This window comes from Suncus etruscus, chromosome 11, assembly GCF_024139225.1.
Source record: "Suncus etruscus isolate mSunEtr1 chromosome 11, mSunEtr1.pri.cur, whole genome shotgun sequence".
NCBI classification, from domain to species: Eukaryota; Metazoa; Chordata; class Mammalia; order Eulipotyphla; family Soricidae; genus Suncus; species Suncus etruscus.
The window spans coordinates 83,641,554-83,664,048 of NC_064858.1; the positions used below are offsets into that span (position 1 = coordinate 83,641,554).

The 22,495-nt window shown below is 37.0% G+C and overlaps 2 protein-coding genes across 2 annotated transcripts in view; one reads left to right on the forward strand and one right to left on the reverse strand.

Annotated features, from left to right (window-relative positions):
• DNAJC14 (DnaJ heat shock protein family (Hsp40) member C14) overlaps positions 1-22,495 on the reverse strand; it is a 1,080,043-nt gene that overhangs the window by 327,839 nt on the left and 729,709 nt on the right. The gene's annotated exons all lie outside the window — the stretch shown is intronic.
• On the forward strand, positions 1,731-2,669 carry LOC126022993 (olfactory receptor 6C2-like). Its single transcript, XM_049784032.1, has one exon. It carries the CDS (start codon positions 1,731-1,733, stop codon positions 2,667-2,669), a length of 939 nt encoding a protein of 312 aa, XP_049639989.1.

A 22,495-nucleotide genomic window follows, 5' to 3' on the forward strand; every position in this document is an offset into this window, starting at 1 on the left:
AGTACTGTACTGTCTTGAATTGTGGTTTTGCTGCAGCTGAATCCGGTATCATGCAACCGTCCACGATTTGATAGGGTGAGAGGCATCACAAGCTTGAGTCAGGAGGCTTATTGATTGTGGTTTCTTGCTGAGACACAAGATGAGGATTTGAGAGGGTGTCTTTCATTGAGGAGCTGGATGGTGGTCTGTTGGGAAGGAGGTTGGTCTTGGTGCCTAACAGGTTAAAAACTGAGGGTAAAGAGGGTTAAATAAGGGGGCGATAACAAATCCGGGTTGGGATATGGGGGGAGTAGAAAGGTCTCTGGGTCTGAAAAGACAATATAGAAGAAATATAGATGAATAGATGAATATAGATGTATAGATGAAATATTTAAGGATAAGGCTCAGCGGTCAGAGAGGACAACTGTATAGAAAGTAACGTTCCCTTAGACACTTACTTAAGAGTCAATTTGATTGCTATCCTCCATTTATAGGATATTCCATTTCCTTTCCTACAAATAGTCAAGAATTAGAATATTTTTGAACGATGTTAAAGAGGGTATATGTTGCGTAGGTGCACCCTTTGCGCTTTTGAAAATGGTTATCGGTTAAAAAAAAAAAAAAGGACACCCTGCAGAGGGGCTACTATGGTTGAGATAAATCTGTTTTGGCTAGCTGTCCTGACATGTGTGGTCTCCAAGCCCAGCTCTTGCCTTTGCAGCTTGTGAATGAATGGAGAGTGGAGGAGTTTTCCTCCACCCCATCCTATCCCTCAAGGCCCAGGTTAACAGATGTGGCCAGTCCTGGGGGCTAGATTCCCCCACGCCAAATCTTCACAATTTTTTAAAGGACCTGATGAAATATTTTCAGCAGCAGTGAGTGGATGAGAGTTCCTTTTACATCACATAACCAAAAAGATGTTTTACATATTTTTGCCATGTACCATACCATTCTCACTGGTGTGAGATTTTATCCCATTGTAGTTTTAATTTGTATTTCTCTCTGTCTATCCTCCTTAGAAAGGTGTTTGTTCTTTCTTCTCCCCACTTTTTAATAAGAGTTTTGGATTATTCTTTTTGGTTGATTTTTGTGACTACTTATATATCTTGAGTATTAACCCTTTATCTGTTGTAGTAAGTGTAAATATTTTCTCTCTATTTAGTTTTGGAGTCTTTTAGGTTAGCCCGTGTCTATTTTGCCATAAAGAGACTCTACAATTTGACATAATCACATTTATTTTCTGTATTAGTTTAAAAATGCATGTCAAATAATTTTGTGTAGTTTCAGAAGTTTGTTTTCTTTTTCTTCTTTAATTATGGAGCCATAAACAGCAGCACTCAGGGCTCTGTGCTCATAAATTACTCCTACCAGGCTTATGGGACCATATGAATTGTTGGGATTGAATCCAGGTTGGCACATGCCAGGCAAATACCGTACCAACTGCACTAACGCTCTGGTCCCCTATTTTCATTTGCTTTCTGTTTGGTCTGACACCCAGAAGTGCTCAAGTTTTAATCCTGATTCTGAACTTAGGGATCACTTGCCCTTAGCTCTGGATAATATGTGATGCCAGGAATTTTATCGTGGGCCCGCCACATGCAAGAAATATGCCATACCAATATATTATCTTTCTGGTCCAAGCATACAAGCATATTTTGCTAGAAATCAATATTTACTATCTGATGTCATATCACTCTTCATAGATCAGCTATATAAACTGTACATTTGGATTAAATAGAAATCAGAAGTTGATGATGAGAAACCATACAAAACCAACTTTTATTCTGCTGGGACTGACTGAAGATCCACAACTGAAGATTGTAGTTTTCATTTTCCTTTTTGTCACCTATATGCTGAGTGTGACTGGAAACTTGACCATCATTATCCTCACATTCATTGATTCCCATCTTAAAACTGCCATGTACTTTTTCTTACAAAATTTCTCCTTTTTAGAAATCTCATTTACATCTGCCTGTATTCCCAGATATTTGTACAACATATCAACAGGTGACAAGAAAATATCATATGACAGTTGTGTCGCTCAAGTTTTTTTTACTGATCTCTTTGCTGCTACAGAGTTTTTTCTTCTCGCTGCCATGTCCTATGACCGATATGTAGCCATCTGCAAGCCACTACACTATGCAACCATCATGAACCAGGAAGTCTGTAGAAAGCTCATCCTCTGGTGCTGGATAGCTGGCTTATTGATCATATTCCCTCCTCTTAGTCTGGGTCTTAATTTGGAATTTTGTGGCTCTAATATTATTGATCATTTTGTCTGTGATGCACCTCCCCTCCTAAAGATAGCATGCTCAGAAACATCACTCATAGAGAAGATGATTATAGTCTGTGCTGTGTTACTCTTTATCATGACCCTTGTATGTGTAATACTATCTTATGTATATATTATCAAGACCATTATTCAATTCCCTTCTTCCCAACAAAGAAAAAAGGCTTTTTCTACATGTTCATCTCACATGATTGTGGTCTCTATAAGCTATGGTAGTTGTATTTTCATGTATATTAAACCATCTGCAAAACAATCCGTGGCTATAAATAAAGGTGTAGCGGTGCTTACAACTTCCCTTGCTCCTATGCTGAACCCTTTCATTTACACCTTGAGAAACAAACAAGTAAAACAAGCTTTCAATGATGCTATTAAAAGAATCATGTTAGTATTTAAAAAGTAAGGAAACTTGTTAGTATAGAATAATCAAATTTGCATTAAAATATCATGTGGTTTACATCTAAAACACCTGGCTTTTTATTCTTATGAATTAATGTTAATTTTAATAAAATAATCATAAAATAATCATAAATCCTTTGGACATTATTTGAATCAGCAACAGCAAGAAAGTAAAATGCTGGAGCTAGAGTGATAGTATAACAGATAAAGTATTTACCTTGTATGTGGGAAAACCCAGAATCAATCTCTGGCAATAATTATGGTCACCTAACCAAACCCAAGAGTTATTCCTGAGGGCATACCAAGAGTAAGACCTGAAACAAACTAATAACTTCCCATTTCAGCAAGCTTTACTGAAGCATTCAGAAATAATAGGAAAAAAATAAAAGAAAAAATAATGGAAATTTTTAAGTCCCATTAATATGCTGACATTGGTAATTATGCTTATCATCTATCCCAACTCTACCATTGAGTGGCCTTTTTATTCCAGGAATAATTATAGATTACTTCTTTCCTTCATTTTGGGGTTACACTCATCTATTCTCAGGGTTTACTCGTGGCTCTTTTCCATTTTATTCTTGCTTTGCATCTTTAAGAAGTTTTTTACATTTGGTGTGTGATTTTGGATTATAATGTTTCTGATGTTTTCCTATCTACATCAATTATTGGTACTCATTGAATCTCCTGGTTCAGTACTCCAATCTTCAACTTTATATTGGGGAAGTTGTCATCTATTATTATTTCAACTTGCCTTTTGCTCTCCTTCATCTTTCCTCTTTTTGTGAGATTACTTTGATTATGTTTATTAATATTTTTCTCCTAGCATTGTCTTCAATATCAGTAATAATATCTTCTTTTTATTTATCTACTTTATATATTGCCTCTTCTTTATAGAGTTGTGTGCCACATCTTCCATTAATTTTCTGCTCATATTTCCCTTTCATATTCTTAAAAACTATTATAAATATTATTCTAAAATCTTTTTTAGGTACATGAAAATGTCTATTGTAATTAGGGTTCTTCCAGGATCCTTGACACCCACTATTGTTTCTTCATTTATTTTTCGTTATTCCTAGTGCCTGAAGGATAGAATATCAGCTCCTTATTACACACCATATCACGAGTAAATTTCATTTTACTTTGTCCCCCCAGGATTCTTGCTCTCTTGTACAAATTGGACCATTTGGGTGGGGTCTTTGTGTCTTGCACTTGTGACAGCTAGGCTCAGGAAATTTATTGGAATCTTGCTATTCTGGGCCAATCTCTGCACAAGACTTGGGTTACATTTGTAGTCCTAATATAAGGTGACTAGTGTGGGAGCTTACCTCCTGGGACATGAAAGGGACCCTCTGAAATAGATGGATGGTTGTTTATCATGCAACTGACAAATCTTTATAAAATGCAAGCTTGTTTTATACTAGAGAGAATAGGGGCTATGAGTAGCAGAGCATGGAGTGAGTTCATTCTTTGGTTAAACATTATTTAGGTTAAAGAAAGCACCTTAAACTTAACAGGCTCAATAGAACAAAGGGGGGGGAGGCAATGGTACAATGTGTGCTCAGTAAAAGTAGAAAGCAGAAAAACAAAGTCGGAGTGCCGTTATGTGGATTCTAGCAGGAATATACTGATGTAACCTTCTATTTTGTCTCTTGGAGAACCTTCTTCCCCCTGTTGCTAAAAAAACACACACCCATATTATTATGAATAGGTTCCCACAACTAATCTAGAAGAATTCACATATCCCCTAGGCTCTGCATTTCTTGAGTTGGCATTGGTTTAGGAATACATTATTTTGTGGACTTCATTCACAAGAGACTAAGGAGAACACACACTCATCCCTAAAGTTCCTTCCTATCTACTCTTTTTTGTTTGTTTTTGTTTTAGTTTTTGGGCCACAGGCATTGACGCTCATGAGTTACACCTGGATATGGGCTCAGAAATCTCTCCTGGCTTGGGGGACCATATGGGATACCAAGGGATCTAACTGTGGTATTTCCTAGGCTAGCGCTTGCAAGGCAGATGCCTTATCTCTATCGTCACCGCTCTGATTCCCCTATCTACTATTTTGAGGAAACTGTATGGTTTTCTGTAGATTAAAAACCATATGAAAGCCCTACCAATCATAAATAAGGGTTCCTTCGTACATGATGTTAGCTGGGGGTCTGAGTTGAATTTTTTGCAAGTGGCTACCCAGTTGTGCCAACCACTTGTTGAAGAGGCTTTCCCTACTCCATTTAGGATTTTTTGCTCCTTTATCAAAAATTAGGTGATTGTATGTCTGGGGAACATTCTCTGAGTATTCAAGCTTATTCCACTGATCTGAGGGCCTGTCCTTATTCCAATACCATGCTGTTTTGATAACTATTGCTTTGTAGTACAGTTTAAAGTTGGCGAAAGTAATTCCTCCCATATTCTTTTTCCCAATGACTGCTTTAGCTATTCGAGGGTGTTTATTGCTCCAAATAAATTTCAAAAGTGCCTGATCCACTTCTTTGAAGAATGTCATGGGTATCTTTAGGGGGATCGCATTAAATCTGTACAGTGCTTTGGGGAGTATTGCCATTTTAATGATGTTAATCCTGCCAATCCATGAGCAGGGTATGTGCTTCCATTTCCGCGTGTCCTCTCTTATCTCTTGGAGCAGAGTTTTATAGTTTTCTTTGTATAGGTCCTTCACATTTTTAGTCAAGTTGATTCCAAGATATTTGAGTTTGTGTGGCACTATAGTGAATGGGGTTGTTTTCTTAATGCCCATTTCTTCCTTATTATTATTGGTGTATAGAAAGGCCATTGATTTTTGTGTGTTAATTTTGTAGCCTGCCACCTCAATATCAATAACCATAAGATATATAGAACAACACGTAGGTAAAACACTCCAGGACATTGAGACTAAAGGCATCTTCAAGGAAGAAACTGCACTCTCCAAGCAAGTGAAAGCAGAAATTAACAGATGGGAATATATTAAGCTGAGAAGCTTCTGCACCTCAAAGGAAATAGTGCCCAAGATACAAGAGCCACCCACTGAGTAGGAGAAACTATTCACCCAATACTCATCAGATAAGGGGCTAATCTCCAAAATATACACGGCACTGACAGAACTTTACAAGAAAAAAACATCTAATCCCATCCAAAAATGGGAAGAAATGAACAGACACTTTGACAAAGAAGAAATACAAATGGCCAAAAGACACATGAAAAAATGCTCCACATGACTAATCATCAGGGAGATGCAAATCAAAACAACGATGAGATACCACCTCACACCACAGAGAATGGCACACATCACAAAGAATGAGAATCAACAGTGTTGGCGGGGATGTGGAGAGAAAGGAACTCTTATCCACTGCTGGTGGGAATGCCATCTACTTCAACCTTTATGGAAAGCGATATGAAGATTCCTCCAAAAACTGGAAATCGAGCTCCCATACGATCCAGCTATACCACTCCTAGGAATATACCCTAGGAACACAAAAATACAATACAAAACCCCTTCCTTACACCTATATTCATTGCAGCACTATTTACCATAGCAAGACTCTGGAAACACCAAGATGCCCTTCAACAGACGAATGGCTAAAGAAACAGTGGTACATATACACAATGGAATATTATGCAGCTGTCAGAAGAGATGAAGTCATGAAATTTTCCTATACATGGATGTACATGGAATCTATTATGCTGAGTGAAATAAGTCAGAGAGAGAGAGAAAAACGCAGAATGGTCTCACTCATCTATGGGTTTTAAGAAAAATGAAAGACATTCTTGCAATAATTATTTTCAGACACAAAAGAGTAAAGAGCTGGAAGTTCCAGCTCACCTCAGGAAGCTCACCACAAAGAATGATGAGTTTAGTTAGATAAATAACTACATTTTGAACTGTCCTAATAATGAGAATATATGAGGGAAATTGAGAGCCTGTTTAGAGTACAGACGGGGGTCGGGTGGGGAGGAGGGAGACTTGGGACATTGGTGATGGGAATGTGGCACTGGTGATGGGTGGTGTTCTTTACTTGACTGAAACCCAAACACAATCATGTATGTAATCAAGGTGTTTAAATAAAAAAAACTGAAAAAAAATAAGGGTTCCTTTATTACCTTGGCCCCATCAATACTGCTTAGTTCCAATCTCTTAAATATGCACTATATACCACTTTTCCTGGGATTAGATGTTGCTCGGATTTTATAATAAATAGCCATAAACTCGTATACATTTATTGCATTTGTCTCTCACATATTAGTGTCTGTTTCTCTCTTCTCCCTATTTTAATGACATTTCTTTGGGTTCTTTTTTTTTTTTTTGAGTTTTATGAGTGTTTCAGTACTTACATATTAGCCCTTTATCTAATGTTATACATGCAATTAATTGCTCTCAAGTATTAGATAATCTTTAATTTAGTTCAAGTAAAACTAAGAAAAAAAACCCTTTTAAGATGATGTAGTCTCATTTATTGAATTTTATTTCGTTTAAATCCATATCTGAGTCACAATGGTGTGAAAATCTCTTATGATATATCTGTAATTCTTTTTTTTTAATGCATAATTTTTTTTATTTAAACACCTTGATTACATACATGATTGTGTTTGGGTTTCAGTCATAAAAGGAACACCACCCATCACCAGTGCAACATTCCCATCACCCAAGTCCCAAATCTCCCTCCTCCCCACCCAACCCCCGCCTGTACCCTAAACAGGCTCTACATTTCCCTCATACATTCTCAATATTAGGACAGTTCAAAATGTAGTTATTTCTCTAACTAAACTCATCACTCTTTGTGGTGAGCTTCCTGAGGTGAGCTGGAACTTCCAGCTCTTTTCTCTTTTGTGTCTGAAAATTATTATTACCAGGGTGTCTTTCATTTTTCTTAAAACCCATAGATGAGTGAGACCATTCTGCGTTTTTCTCTCTCTCTCTGACTTATTTCACTCAGCATAATAGATTCCATGTACATCCATGTATAGGAAAATGTCATGACTTCATCTCTCCTGACAGCTGCATAATATTCCATTGTGTATATGTACCACAGTTTCTTTAGCCATTCGTCTGTTGAAGGGCATCTTGGTTGTTTCCAGAGTCTTGCTATGGTAAATAGTGCTGCAATGAATATAGGTGTAAGGAAGGGGTTTTTGTATTGTATTTTTGTGTTCCTAGGGTATATTCCTAGGAGTGGTATAGCTGGATCGTATGGGAGCTCGATTTCCAGTTTTTGGAGGAATCTCCATATCGCTTTCCATAAAGGTTGAACTAGACCGCATTCCCACCAGCAGTGGATAAGAGTTCCTTTCTCTCCACATCCCCGCCAACACTGTTTATTCTCATTCTTTGTGATGTGTGCCATTCTCTGGGGTGTGAGGTGGTATCTCATCATTGTTTTGATTTGTATCTCCCTGATGATTAGTGATGTGGAACATTTTTTCATGTGTCTTTTGGCCATTTGTATTTCTTCTTTGTCAAAGTGTCTGTTCATTTCTTCTCCCCATTTTTTGATGGGGTTAGATGTTTTTTCTTGTAAAGTTCTGTCAGTGCCTTGTATATTTTGGAGATTAGCCCCTTATCTGATGGGTATTGGGTGAATAGTTTCTCCCACTCAGTGGGTGGCTCTTGTATCCTGGGCACTATTTCCTTTGAGGTGCAGAAGCTTCTCAGCTTAATATATTCCCATCTGTTAATCTCTGCTTTCACTTGCTTGGAGAGTGCAGTTTCCTCCTTGAAGATGCCTGTAATGTCCTGTAGTGTTTTGCCTATGTGCTGTTCTATATATCTTATGGTTTTGGGGCTGATATCGAGGTCTTTAATCCATTTGGATTTTACCTTTGTACATGATGTTAGCTGGGGGTCTAAGTTTAATTTTTTGCAAGTGGCTATCCAATTGTGCCAACACCACTTGTTGAAGAGGCTTTCCCTGCTCCATTTAGGATTTCCTGCTCCTTTATCAAAAATTAGATGGTTGTATGTCTTTGGAACATTTTCTGAGTATTCAAGCCTATTCCACTGATCTGAGGACCTATCCTTATTCCAATACCATGCTGTTTTGATAACTGTTGCTTTGTAGTACAGTTTAAAGTTGGGAAAAGTAATTCCTCCCATATTCTTTTTCCCAATGATTGCTTTAGCTATTCGAGGGTGTTTATTGTTCCAAATGAATTTCAAGAGTGTCTGATCCACTTCTTTGAAGAATGTCATGGGTATCTTTAGAGGGATGGCATTAAATCTGTATAATGCCTTGGGGAGTATTGACATTTTGATGATGTTAATCCTGCCAATCCATGAGCAGGGTATGTGTTTCCATTTCCGTGTGTCCTCTCTTATTTCTTGGAGCAGAGTTTTATAGTTTTCTTTGTATAGGTCCTTCACATATTTAGTCAAGTTGATTCCAAGATATTTGAGTTTGTGTGGTACTATTGTGAATGGGGTTGTTTTCTTAATGTCCATTTCATCCTTATTACTATTGGTATATAGAAAGGCCATTGATTTTTGTGTGTTAATTTTGTAGCCTGCCACCTTGCTATATGAGTCTATTGTTTCTAGAAGCTTTTTGATAGAGTCTTTAGGGTTTTCTAAGTAGAGTATCATGTCATCTGCAAACAGTGAGAGCTTGACTTCTTCCTTTCCTATCTGGATTCCCTTGATATCCTTTTCTTGAAAATCGCTATAGCAAGTACTTCCAGTGCTATGTTGAATAGGAGTGGTGAGAGAGGACAGCCTTGTCTTGTGCCAGAATTTAGAGGGAAGGCTTTCAGTTTTTCTCCATTGAGGATAATATTTGCCACTGGCTTGTGGTAGATGGCCTTCACTATATTGAGAAAGGTTCCCTCCATTCCCATCTTGCTGAGAGTTTTGATCAAGAATGGGTGTTGGACCTTATCAAATGCTTTCTCTGCATCTATTGATATGATCATGTGGTTTTTATTTTTCTTGTTATTGATGTTGTGTATTATGTTGATAGATTTACGGATGTTAAACCAGCCTTGCATTCCTGGGATGAAACCTACTTGATCGTAGTGCATGATCTTCTTAACGAGGCATTGAATCCTATTTGCCAGGATTTTGTTGAGGATCTTTGCATCTGCATTCATCAGTGATATTGGTCTGTAATTTTCTTTTTTGGTAGCGTCTCTGTCTGGTTTAGGTATCAAGGTGATGTTGGCTTCATAAAAGCTATTTGGAAGTGTTTCTGTTTGTTCAATTTCATGAAAGAGTCTTGCCAAGATTGGCAGTAGTTCCTCTTGGAAAGTTTGATAGAATTCATTAGTGAATCCATCTGGACCTGGGCTTTTGTTTTTCGGCAGACATTTGATTACTGTTTTAATTTCATCAATGGTGATGGGGGTGTTTAGATATGCTACATCCTCTTCCTTCAACCGTGGAAGATTATAAGAGTCCAAGAATTTATCCATTTCTTCCATGTTCTCATTTTTAGTGGCGTAGAGTTTTTCAAAGTAGTTTCTGATTACCCTTTGAATCTCTACCATATCAGTAGTGATCTCTCCTTTTTCATTCCTGATACGAGTTATCAAGTTTCTCTCTCTCTCTTTCTTTGTTAGGTTTGCCAGTGGTCTATCAATCTTGTTTATTTTTTCAAAGAACCAACTTCTGTTTTCGTTGATCTTTCGGATTGTTTTTTGAGTTTCCACTTCGTTGATTTCTGCTCTCAACTTTGTTATTTCCTTCTGTCTTCCTATTCTTGGGTCCTTTTGTTGAGCATTTTCTAGTTCTATTAGCTGTGTCATTAAGCTACTCAGGTAAGCTCCTTCTTCCTTCCTGATGTGTGCTTGCAAAGCTATAAATTTTCCTCTCAGTACTGCTTTTGCTGTGTCCCATAAGTTCTGAGAGTTTGTGTCTTGATTGTCATTTGTTTCCAGGAACCTTTTGATTTCCTCCTTGATTTCATCTCGGACCCACTGGTTATTGAGCATGAGGCTGTTTAACTTCCAGGTGTTAAAGTGTTTCTTCTGAGTCCCTTTGGAGTTCACAAATAATTTCAGAGCCTTGTGGTCAGCGAAGGTAGTCTGCAAAATTTCTATCCTCTTGATCTTATGGAGGTATGTTTTATGTGCCAGGATGTAGTCTATCGTGGAGAATGTCCCATGTACATTGGAGAAGAATGTGTATCTAGGTTTCTGGGGATGGAGTGTCCTATATATATCCACTAGGCCTCTTTCTTCCATTTCTCTCCTCAGGTCTAGTATATTCTTGTTGGGTTTCAGTCTGGTTGACCTGTCCAGTGTTGACAAAGCCGTGTTAAGGTCCCCCACAATTAATGTGTTGTTGTTGATATTATTTTTCAGATTTGTCAACAGTTGTATTAAATATTTTGCTGGCCCCTCATTCGGTGCATATATGTTTAGGAGAGTGAATTCTTCCTGCTCTACGTACCCCTTGATTAATATAAAATGTCCGTCTTTGTCCCTTACAACCTTCCTGAGTATAAAGTTTGCATTATCTGATATTAGTATGGCCACTCCAGCTTTTTTATGGGTGTTGTTTGCTTGGATAACTTTTCTCCAGCCTTTTATTTTGAGTCTATGTTTGTTCTGACTATTCAGGTGCGTTTCTTGTAGGCAGCAGAAGGTTGGATTGAGTTTTTTGATCCATTTAGCCACTCTGTGTCTCTTAACTGGTGCATTTAGTCCATTGACGTTGAGAGAAAGAATTGTCCTGGGATTTAACGCCATCTTTATTTCAAAATTTGGTGTGTCTTTTGGGTAGTCTTGTCTTAGATTAGGTCTTTCAGTTTTTCTCTTAAGACTGGTTTTGTGTCTGTGATGTTTCTGAGCTGTTTTTTGTCTGTGAAACCATGTATTCTTCCATCAAACCGGAAAGTGAGTTTTGCTGGGTATAGTATTCTGGGTGGAGCATTCATTTCATTCAGTCTTGTCACAATATCCCACCACTGCTTTCTGGCATTGAGCGTTTCTGGTGACAGGTCTGCTGTAAATCTCAGGGAAGCTTGCTTGAACATGATTTCCCCTTTTGATCTTGTTGTTTTCAGAATACTGTCTCTATCTGTGGGATTTATCATTGTGACTAGGATGTGTCTTGGGGTGGTTTTTCTGGGGTCTCTTTTGGTTGGTACTCTTCGGGCATGCAGGATTTGATCACATATATTCTTTTTTTTTTTTTTCTTTTTTTTTTTTAATGCATAATTTTTTTTTATTTAAACACCTTGATTACATACATGATTGTGTTTGGGTTTCAGTCATAAAAGGAACACCACCCATCACCAGTGCAACATTCCCATCACCCAAGTCCCAAATCTCCCTCCTCCCCACCCAACCCCCGCCTGTACCCTAAACAGGCTCTACATTTCCCTCATACATTCTCAATATTAGGACAGTTCAAAATGTAGTTATTTCTCTAACTAAACTCATCACTCTTTGTGGTGAGCTTCCTGAGGTGAGCTGGAACTTCCAGCTCTTTTCTCTTTTGTGTCTGAAAATTATTATTACCAGGGTGTCTTTCATTTTTCTTAAAACCCATAGATGAGTGAGACCATTCTGCGTTTTTCTCTCTCTCTCTGACTTATTTCACTCAGCATAATAGATTCCATGTACATCCATGTATAGGAAAATGTCATGACTTCATCTCTCCTGACAGCTGCATAATATTCCATTGTGTATATGTACCACAGTTTCTTTAGCCATTCGTCTGTTGAAGGGCATCTTGGTTGTTTCCAGAGTCTTGCTATGGTAAATAGAGCTGCAATGAATATAGGTGTAAGGAAGGGGTTTTTGTATTGCATTTTTGTGTTCCTAGGGTATATTCCTAGGAGTGGTATAGCTGGATCGTATGGGAGCTCGATATCCAGTTTTTGGAGGAATCTCCATATCGCTTTCCATAAAGGTTGAACTAGACAGCATTCCCACCAGCAGTGGATAAGAGTTCCTTTCTCTCCACATCCCCGCCAACACTGTTTATTCTCATTCTTTGTGATGTGTGCCATTCTCTGGGGTGTGAGGTGGTATCTCATCGTTGTTTTGATTTGCATCTCCCTGATGATTAGTGATGTGGAGCATTTTTTCATGTGTCTTTTGGCCATGCGTATTTCTTCTTTGTCAAAGTGTCTGTTCATTTCTTCTCCCCATTTTTTGATGGGGTTAGATGTTTTTTTCTTGTAAAGTTCTGTCAGGGCCTTGTATATTTTGGAGATTAGCCCCTTATCTGATGGGTATTGGGTGAATAGTTTCTCCCACTCAGTGGGTGGCTCTTGTATCCTGGGCACTATTTCCTTTGAGGTGCAGAAGCTTCTCAGCTTAATATATTCCCATCTGTTAATCTCTGCTTTCACTTGCTTGGAGAGTGCAGTTTCCTCCTTGAAGATGCCTGTAATGTCCTGTAGTGTTTTGCCTATGTGCTCTTCTATATATCTTATGGTTTTGGGGCTGATATCGAGGTCTTTAATCCATTTGGATTTTACCTTTGTACATGATGTTAGCTGGGGGTCTAAGTTTAATTTTTTGCAAGTGGCTATCCAATTGTGCCAACACCACTTGTTGAAGAGGCTTTCCCTGCTCCATTTAGGATTTCCTGCTCCTTTATCAAAAATTAGATGGTTGTATCTCTGGGGAACATTTTCTGAGTATTCAAGCCTATTCCACTGATCTGAGGACCTATCTTTATTCCAATACCATGCTGTTTTGATAACTGTTGCTTTGTAGTACAGTTTAAAGTTGGGAAAAGTAATTCCTCCCATATTCTTTTTCCCAATGATTGCTTTAGCTATTCGAGGGTGTTTATTGTTCCAAATGAATTTCAAAAGTGTCTGATCCACTTCTTTGAAGAATGTCATGGGTATCTTTAGAGGGATGGCATTAAATCTGTATAATGCCTTGGGGAGTATTGACATTTTGATGATGTTAATCCTGCCAATCCATGAGCAGGGTATGTGTTTCCATTTCCGTGTGTCCTCTCTTATTTCTTGGAGCAGAGTTTTATAGTTTTCTTTGTATAGGTCCTTCACATATTTAGTCAAGTTGATTCCAAGATATTTGAGTTTGTGTGGTACTATTGTGAATGGGGTTGTTTTCTTAATGTCCATTTCATCCTTATTACTATTGGTATATAGAAAGGCCATTGATTTTTGTGTGTTAATTTTGTAGCCTGCCACCTTGCTATATGATTCTATTGTTTCTAGAAGCTTTTTGATAGAGTCTTTAGGGTTTTCTAAGTAGAGTATCATGTCATCTGCAAACAGTGAGAGCTTGACTTCTTCCTTTCCTATCTGGATTCCCTTGATATCCTTTTCTTGCCTAATCGCTATAGCAAGTACTTCCAGTGCTATGTTGAATAGGAGTGGTGAGAGAGGACAGCCTTGTCTTGTGCCAGAATTTAGAGGGAAGGCTTTCAGTTTTTCTCCATTGAGGATAATATTTGCCACTGGCTTGTGGTAGATGGCCTTCACTATATTGAGAAAGGTTCCCTCCATTCCCATCTTGCTGAGAGTTTTGATCAAGAATGGGTGTTGGACCTTATCAAATGCTTTCTCTGCATCTATTGATATGATCATGTGGTTTTTATTTTTCTTGTTATTGATGTTGTGTATTATGTTGATAGATTTACGGATGTTAAACCAGCCTTGCATTCCTGGGATGAAACCTACTTGATCGTAGTGGATGATCTTCTTAACGAGGCATTGAATCCTATTTGCCAGGATTTTGTTGAGGATCTTTGCATCTGCATTCATCAGTGATATTGGTCTGTAATTTTCTTTTTTGGTAGCGTCTCTGTCTGGTTTAGGTATCAAGGTGATGTTGGCTTCATAAAAGCTATTTGGAAGTGTTTCTGTTTGTTCAATTTCATGAAAGAGTCTTGCCAAGATTGGCAGTAGTTCCTCTTGGAAAGTTTGATAGAATTCATTAGTGAATCCATCTGGACCTGGGCTTTTGTTTTTCGGCAGACATTTGATTACTGTTTTAATTTCATCAATGGTGATGGGGGTGTTTAGATATGCTACATCCTCTTCCTTCAACCGTGGAAGATTATAAGAGTCCAAGAATTTATCCATTTCTTCCAGGTTCTCATTTTTAGTGGCGTAGAGTTTTTCAAAGTAGTTTCTGATTACCCTTTGAATCTCTGTCATATCAGTAGTGATCTCTCCTTTTTCATTCCTGATACGAGTTATCAAGTTTCTCTCTCTCTCTTTCTTTGTTAGGTTTGCCAGTGGTCTATCAATCTTGTTTATTTTTTCAAAGAACCAACTTCTGCTTTCGTTGATCTTTCGAATTGTTTTTTGAGTTTCCACTTCGTTGATTTCTGCTCTCAACTTTGTTATTTCCTTCTGTCTTCCTATTCTTGGGTCCTTTTGTTGAGCATTTTCTAGTTCTATTAGCTGTGTCATTAAGCTACTCAGGTAAGCTCCTTCTTCCTTCCTGATGTGTGCTTGCAAAGCTATAAATTTTCCTCTCAGTACTGCTTTTGCTGTGTCCCATAAGTTCTGAGAGTTTGTGTCTTTATTGTCATTTGTTTCCAGGAACCTTTTTATTTCCTCCTTGATTTCATCTCGGACCCACTGGTTATTGAGCATGAGGCTGTTTAACTTCCAGGTGTTAAAGTGTTTCTTCTGAGTCCCTTTGGAGTTCACAAATAATTTCAGAGCCTTGTGGTCAGCGAAGGTAGTCTGCAAAATTTCTATCCTCTTGATCTTATGATCACATATATTCTTTAGCTCTGGAAGTTTCTCTTTAATGATGTTCTTGACCATTGATTCTTCCTGGAAATTTTCTTCCTGGGTCTCTGGGACTCCAATGATTCTTAAGTTGTTTCTGTTGATCTTATCATAGACTTCTATTTTCGTCTGTTCCCATTCTTTGACTAATTTTTCCATTGTCTGCTCATTTGCTTTAAGTTTTTTGTCCAATCTCTCCTGCTGTATGGAATTGTTATGTATCTCATCTTCCACAGCACCAAGTCTATTCTCAGCTTCTGATACCCTGTCCCAGAGCTTATCCATTTTGTCATTCACTTCGTTTACTGACTTTTTCAGTCCTGTTAGTTGACATGTTATTCAGTGTGGAGTTTTGTCATTTCTGCCTTCATATTTTCTTGGTTCTTATTAGTGTTCTGTTCAACTCGATCCATGGTTTCTTGGAGTCTGTTGAGCACCTTCCATATTGCTAGTCTAAAGTCCTTATCTGAGAGGTTGATTAGTTGGTTGGTCATTATCTGGTCCTCAGAATTGTCATCTTCATTCTCTATATCTGATGCTGGCCTGCTTTGTTTCCCCATTGTCACACTTGTATTGTGGGTTTTTCTACGTGTTGTGGTGGTATTCATTGTCTATATGATGTAGGCAGCACACTCCTCTGGCTCCTCCCTTTCTGGATGGGCTGACTTGCCTCTAAGGGAGGGGAGTCCTCTGTGGATGAAGCCTCACACTGGGTCAAATCTTAGGCCCGAGCATGCAACAGAGAAGACAGTCCAGAGAGAAATGTTTGCTTCAGTGATATAGCGCCGTTCTTAGTGTGATTTTTCCTTCTTGTTGCAATGGAGTTCTTTCCTTAGAAAGAGTGCACGGCCGCGTAGCGAAGCAGAGCGGCCGTGCTCCTCTGAGCCTCTTTTTGCCCACTCGCAAGAGTTTCACGCAAGAGGACAGTAGACAGACATAGACAGGTCACACTCACAGTCTTTCACAGCTGAGCCCCACTGGGCCGGTGTACTTTCGCGGATTTTCCCTGCCTGGTGTCACACACAGGGAGCCAGCTTTTGCAAAGGTTAGCCGGTTTTTATGCTCATATATCTGTAATTCTTATGGTACATAACTTTAATTCCTGTTGTTTCTATTTGTAATATTCACCCACAATATATTATTTATAATCCCATGGGAAATTTACTCCTTGGAATTTTCTGGTCTATGTATATGTTGCAGGCCCAGAAACTCCTCCATACAACTGCACTTGGGCCAGGACCAGAATTTTATGATTTTAGAATGACTAAAGAAATTAATAGATTTAAAGAAATGCTTATCAAAATTTTAATGATGTTTTACATAAATAAAAAAAAAGACCTAAAAGATTTTGTGAGGGTCTTGAGAATAAACAAAGCTGGAGTTATTATGCTTTCTAAATTGTAAAAATGTATGAAATATATTCTTATATATATTTTATGTACATAAAGAATATTCATATTTTTAGTATGATATTGGCATTAATACTGACACAGCATCTGAGATGTGACTCATGGAGCAGCACATGTATCATACATGACACACTAAATATTGTCACGAATCACACACACATAAAGAGCAAGCAATAGACACACAAATCAATAGAATGTAACAGTGGCCCACAAATAAAATAATATGAAGAATCAAAATTTTTTAAAAAAGAATAAAGACCATGCTATAAACAAAGAACAATTCTTTAATAAATGATGCTAGAAAAACCAGAGTCACACATAGAGTAATAAAATTAAATCACTATCACAAATAATAGATTATAGGCATTTCAAGTTAGATTAAAGACGTAACTATGAACCCTAACAAATTTCTTGACTTTGATCTTGGTGACTGTTCCTTGAATATGACCTCAAGAGCAAACAAACCAAAAGTAACCAAACAGGGCCACATTAAATTAAAATTCATCTGCATAGCAAGGAAATCATCATCAAAATGAATGAATTACTAAAGAATTGGAGATTATTTGTAAGTATAACTCTGAAATATATACCATATATACTCGAGTATAAGCCAACCTGAGTATAAACTTACCTCCTAATGTTACCCTAAAAACTGGGAAAACTTAGTGACTTGATTATAAGCTGAGGTGTAAAATGTGGCAGCCACTGGTTAATTTCAAAAATAAAAATATATACCCAAAATATTACAATAATAGAGGACTCAGTAGGTTAAATGTTTTTCAATATTTACTGCTAAAAAAAATGTAAACTAGCAGCAATAACTTTAAAACTAAATAAAATGCAGAGAACTGTACCTGAATAGGTAATCAAGCTAAATCACAAAGGTTAAAATCCTTCAAAACTGGACTTCTCCTCTTTATTATCTGTGTGTCCAAACAGAGCTTCAGATGTATCTGATGTGAAGGTATCAGCATATCCATTCTCATTATCACTGAGTTCCCATGTTGAACCATCAGGTAAGGTTACACAAGAAGAAAGGGGATGGGGGTAACACTCGCAGATATCTTCATCACTGCCGTGGGTCTCATACAAAGCGCAGAATATTGTGGGTTAAATAGTCCAGTGGCTACAGTTCAGCCATGAGGCTGAAGATGACTGGAGACTATGTGCATTTGAATCGGTGCATGTTCACGGAATCAAATAACTTATATGACCTGAGTATAAGCCAAGTTCGGACTTTTTGGCACATATTTAGTGCCGGAAAAACTTGGCTTATAGTTGAGTATATGCTGTATAAAGGAAATGAAACTGTTACTTTGAAGAGATTTCTCCAACTCAATTTTTATTATTTTTAAATAATTTACTTATTTAAGCACCATGATAACAAATATGGGTTTTAGTCAGACAATTCAATTTTTATTATAACTTTATGTTCAGTAAGAACTACATGAAAGCAATCTAAGTATTCAATTGCACATAATTGAATAATACATATATGTATGTATATATATACAACAGATTATTATTCCATCACTTGAGGAGAAAAATTGCAGTTGAGACAAAATGGATAATTTAGCAATTGTGTAAATTAAACCACAGAAAACTTTGAAAGATAAATATTGCATGTATCTCTTGATCCCTATATCTTCTTAGAAAATTGCTATTCAGCTTCTCTGTTCTGTTAAAAGTATATTCTGCAACTTTATTTATAAGTATTATGTTTTGAAAGATTGCCACAATATATTTGTTTCAGGCATTCAGTGTTCCAGTACCAATCTCATTACCAGTATGTCATTCCTTCTTAGTAGGTACAAAAATATTTCATATTGTTTGTTACAGCAAAATGGTAGGCATAATGATAAAAAAAATATCGTTCAGTGAAACAAAATTTTTGGAAATCATTATATCTCACAATAGTGTCGTTAAAACTATTGGGGATTTACTGAGTTGTTTGTTGCGATTTGAGCCATCAGTGTTGTTTGGGCTTATTTAGTTTAATTGGTATCTATACTGATTTCTCATCAAATTTGCTGTGCTCCTGTAAGTACGGTGGAACGTCGAGGCCTTACATAGCCCATTTATAGCCAATTATCAAGACATCCAGGATATGTAGGACTGGAACGATTCTCAACCTGCTCTGCTCCCAATGAGGTTGCTGAGTTTATAGTTCAAATACAGCTATACCTGGAAGAGATCTGGCATCTCTTCAGAGATTAGTCATGAAGCTGTGAAACTGTCTATTTACATGGTAGAGACTGTTGGATATCCTCTACTCAATTTTGGTGATACCAGAGGATAATGATGGAACAACAATCACTGGAAGTTCAGTAAATTATAGAAACCACTGTGATACAAACTCAAACATTTAAAAATATTATGTAAAAAGTAAAGAATTTACTTAGAATTTAGAAGTACTGAGAATTCCAAATTCAATGAGAATTCACTTAGAATTTAGAGTTTGGATACTGTAGCAGGACTAAGCAATAGGATGGATGAATACATGATAAAAATAGATTAATTTCTTAGAAAGAATAGGTGAATATCTTAGAATAAACCAATCCTCCCAAGATTGCACTAAGTAGAAAAATTAAAAAAATTGTAAGAATGAAAAGGATAGATAAACCACTCTCAAGGCTAACAAGGAAAAAGGGGTAAAAGAAACCAGAAGACAATCCATGACACCCTGAATCCTCATTTTTCAAGGAAGCCTGGTTTGAGAACATGCTACAAAAGCCATCATATTGTTAATAGTGCTTTGAATTGCTGGACAATTTCAGTTATGTGATACTGTCATCCCCATGGGAATACACCAATTTAACAAAATGAGCAGCTAACAAGAGCGTATTAATACTCTGCTATTGTATTAATGACTTCATTGAAGATGTAATAATTTCCACAAATATACTTGGTACTGTACTTTCACTTTATTCTTTATATAAAATTTCTTTTTCTCTTTTAATTTTTCTTTCTATTATTTTTAAATAACTATATCTCTAACTTATCTAGAAACAATTACATTATGGACAACTATGTCAAATATGTGATGTATTTTTAAAAAAATAACAAAAAGAATACCTGCCATTCACATTTTTATGAGGGTGCCATCCCAACCTGCCACCACAGGCACCGGGATCCAGGCTATCTGAAGAGCCAGCAGAAAGCACTTCAGTAGAACTTAGCTGACACTTCCTAGAATGGGCAGATCCTGTTTCTCACCATTACAACACAGGTGCCTCCTCAATTTCCATCACTAACACCGGGAACCATCCCACCAAGAAGAGCCCACAAAAGGCACGTCAATGGAAGTGACCTGACCCTGCACATTAATAGTGGAGCCACAAGAATCTGGCCACACTTCTCCACTCTGTAGCTGCATACATCTCCTAGTTAATGAACCCAACACAACAGCACACTACAAGCATGACAATGAAGAAACAATGCAGGCCTCCAATATGCACAGAGAATGAAGATGGCAGCTCTAACGACCCAAACAATGCTAACCACTTACTTATTCTCTTAGATAAGAAAATTAGAGAAGAAATATGAAGGATTCTCCTAGAACTCAAAAAAAATATGCAACGAACTGAACAAACCACAAATAAGAATCAAGAGAATATAAAGTAGAAATAAGAAAACTTCAAACTCAAATAACAGGACTGAAAAACTTGGTATAGCTTTTGCCATTGGTAGGGCATTTGCCTTGTACACAGCAGAATCCAAAACACACCCGGATTTGATTCCTGCATCCCCTATGGTTCCCCAATCTTGCCAGAGTGATTTCTGAGTGCAGAGCGAGAAGTAACCCCTGAGCATTACTGGGTGTCCATCCCCCAAAATATAAAAATAAAGTGATAATCAATATATTTTCCAAAAGCACAAACTCAGGCTCAGATAGATCAAATAACAATTGTTTTCAAAACTTTAAAGAGGAACTACAACCAATTCGTTCTAGGATTTTCCAGGAAATAACAGAAATACTTCAAAATAGTTTTAAGGAGCTCACATCACCCTGATGCCAAAATCAGACAGAGATGCTGCAAAAATGAAAACTACAGACCAATATTCCTGATGAACACAGATGCAAAGATTCTCAATATCCTAGAAAATAGGATCCAATGCCTCTTCAAGAAAATCATATCCTATGATCAAGTACACTTCTTTCCAGAGAAACAAGTATGATTTAACACATTTAAATCAATCAACTTAATACATCCTCCTCCTCACAAATAAAATAAATAGCAACCATGTGACCATATCAATAGATGCTTAGAAAGCATTTGATAAGGCTCAACACCCAGTCGTGATAAAAAAAAAACTCTAAACAAGATGGAAATGGAAGACACGATCTCAATTTGGTTAAGTTCATTTACCCATGGCAAATATTATACTCAATGGAGATAAACAAAAAGCCTATCCTCTAAAATAGGGAAAAAGAAAATGCTGCCCCTTCTTACCACTCTTATTTAAAATAGGACTTAAAATATTTGCCATATCAATTACAAGAAAAAATATATCAAGATAATCCAGATAGAAAATGAAAAAAAACTCACTGTTTGCAAATAACATGATACTATATTTAAAAAGAACCCTAAAGACTCTGCCAAAAAGCTTCTAGAAAAATAGATTCATATAGCACTGTGACAGTCTAGAAAATTAACAAGCAAAATCAATGTCCTTATTATACATAAATAATGATAGAAAAGTAATAGAAAGTTCAAAAACAACCACATTCAAATATTACCACAGAAACTCAAATACCTTGGGTCAACTTAACTAAAAGGTGAAGGACATATACAAAGAAATATAGAAAATAGTGCTTCAAGAAATAAAAGAGGATACAAGAAAATGGAGACCAGACTATGAATTGTGAAGATTAACCTTATTAAAATGGCAATGCTCCCCCAAAGGATTGTAAAGATTTATGCACTTTCTTTAAGAATACACATGACATTCTTCAAAGAAGTAAATAAAACACTCCTGAGATTCACTTGGAAAAATAAACACCCAGAATAACTAATGCAATCCTTAGGAAAAAGAAGATGAGGGGCATTACTTTACGCAACTTTAAATTGTATTATAAAACAAAGGTCATTAAAGCAACACAGTATTGGAATAAAGAAAGACCCTCAGATTAATGGATCAGACTTGAGTATTCAGAAAATGTTCCTTTGACCTGAAATCCATTAATCTTTAATTAAGGGGAACGAAATGTGAAATGAAGCAATAAAAGCCTCTTCAAGAAGTGGGACAACTGGTCAGACATATGACAAAAGGCCAACTCAAACCTCCATTTAACACCATGCACAAAGTCAAATCCAAATAGATTAAAGGCCTTGATAACAAACCCAGAAACATAAAATATATAGAAGAAAACACAGGAAAAACACTCCATAACATCGAGACAAAAGGCATCTTCAAGGAGAAAATACCACTGTCCAAACAAGTGGAAGCAGAGATAAACAAATAGGACTATATTAAGATGAGAAGCTTCTGCACTTCAAAGGAAATAGTAACTAGAATACAAAGGCCACACATAGAATGGGGAAAACTATTCATCCACTACCCATCAGATAAAGGGCTATTATTATTATCTAAGATATACAAGTTACTGACAGAACTTAACAAGAAAAAAAAAACCTAACCTCATCAAAATATAGGAAGAAAAAACAAACAGATGCTTCCTCATAGAAAATATGCAAATGGCCAAAGGCATATTAAAAAAACTTTATATTACTAATCATCAGGGAGATGCAAATCAA

Bases quoted from the DNA above. Each gene is read 5' to 3' on its own strand.
- LOC126022993 (XM_049784032.1), top strand. From the start codon at position 1,731: ATGATGAGAAACCATACAAAACCAACTTTTATTCTGCTGGGACTGACT.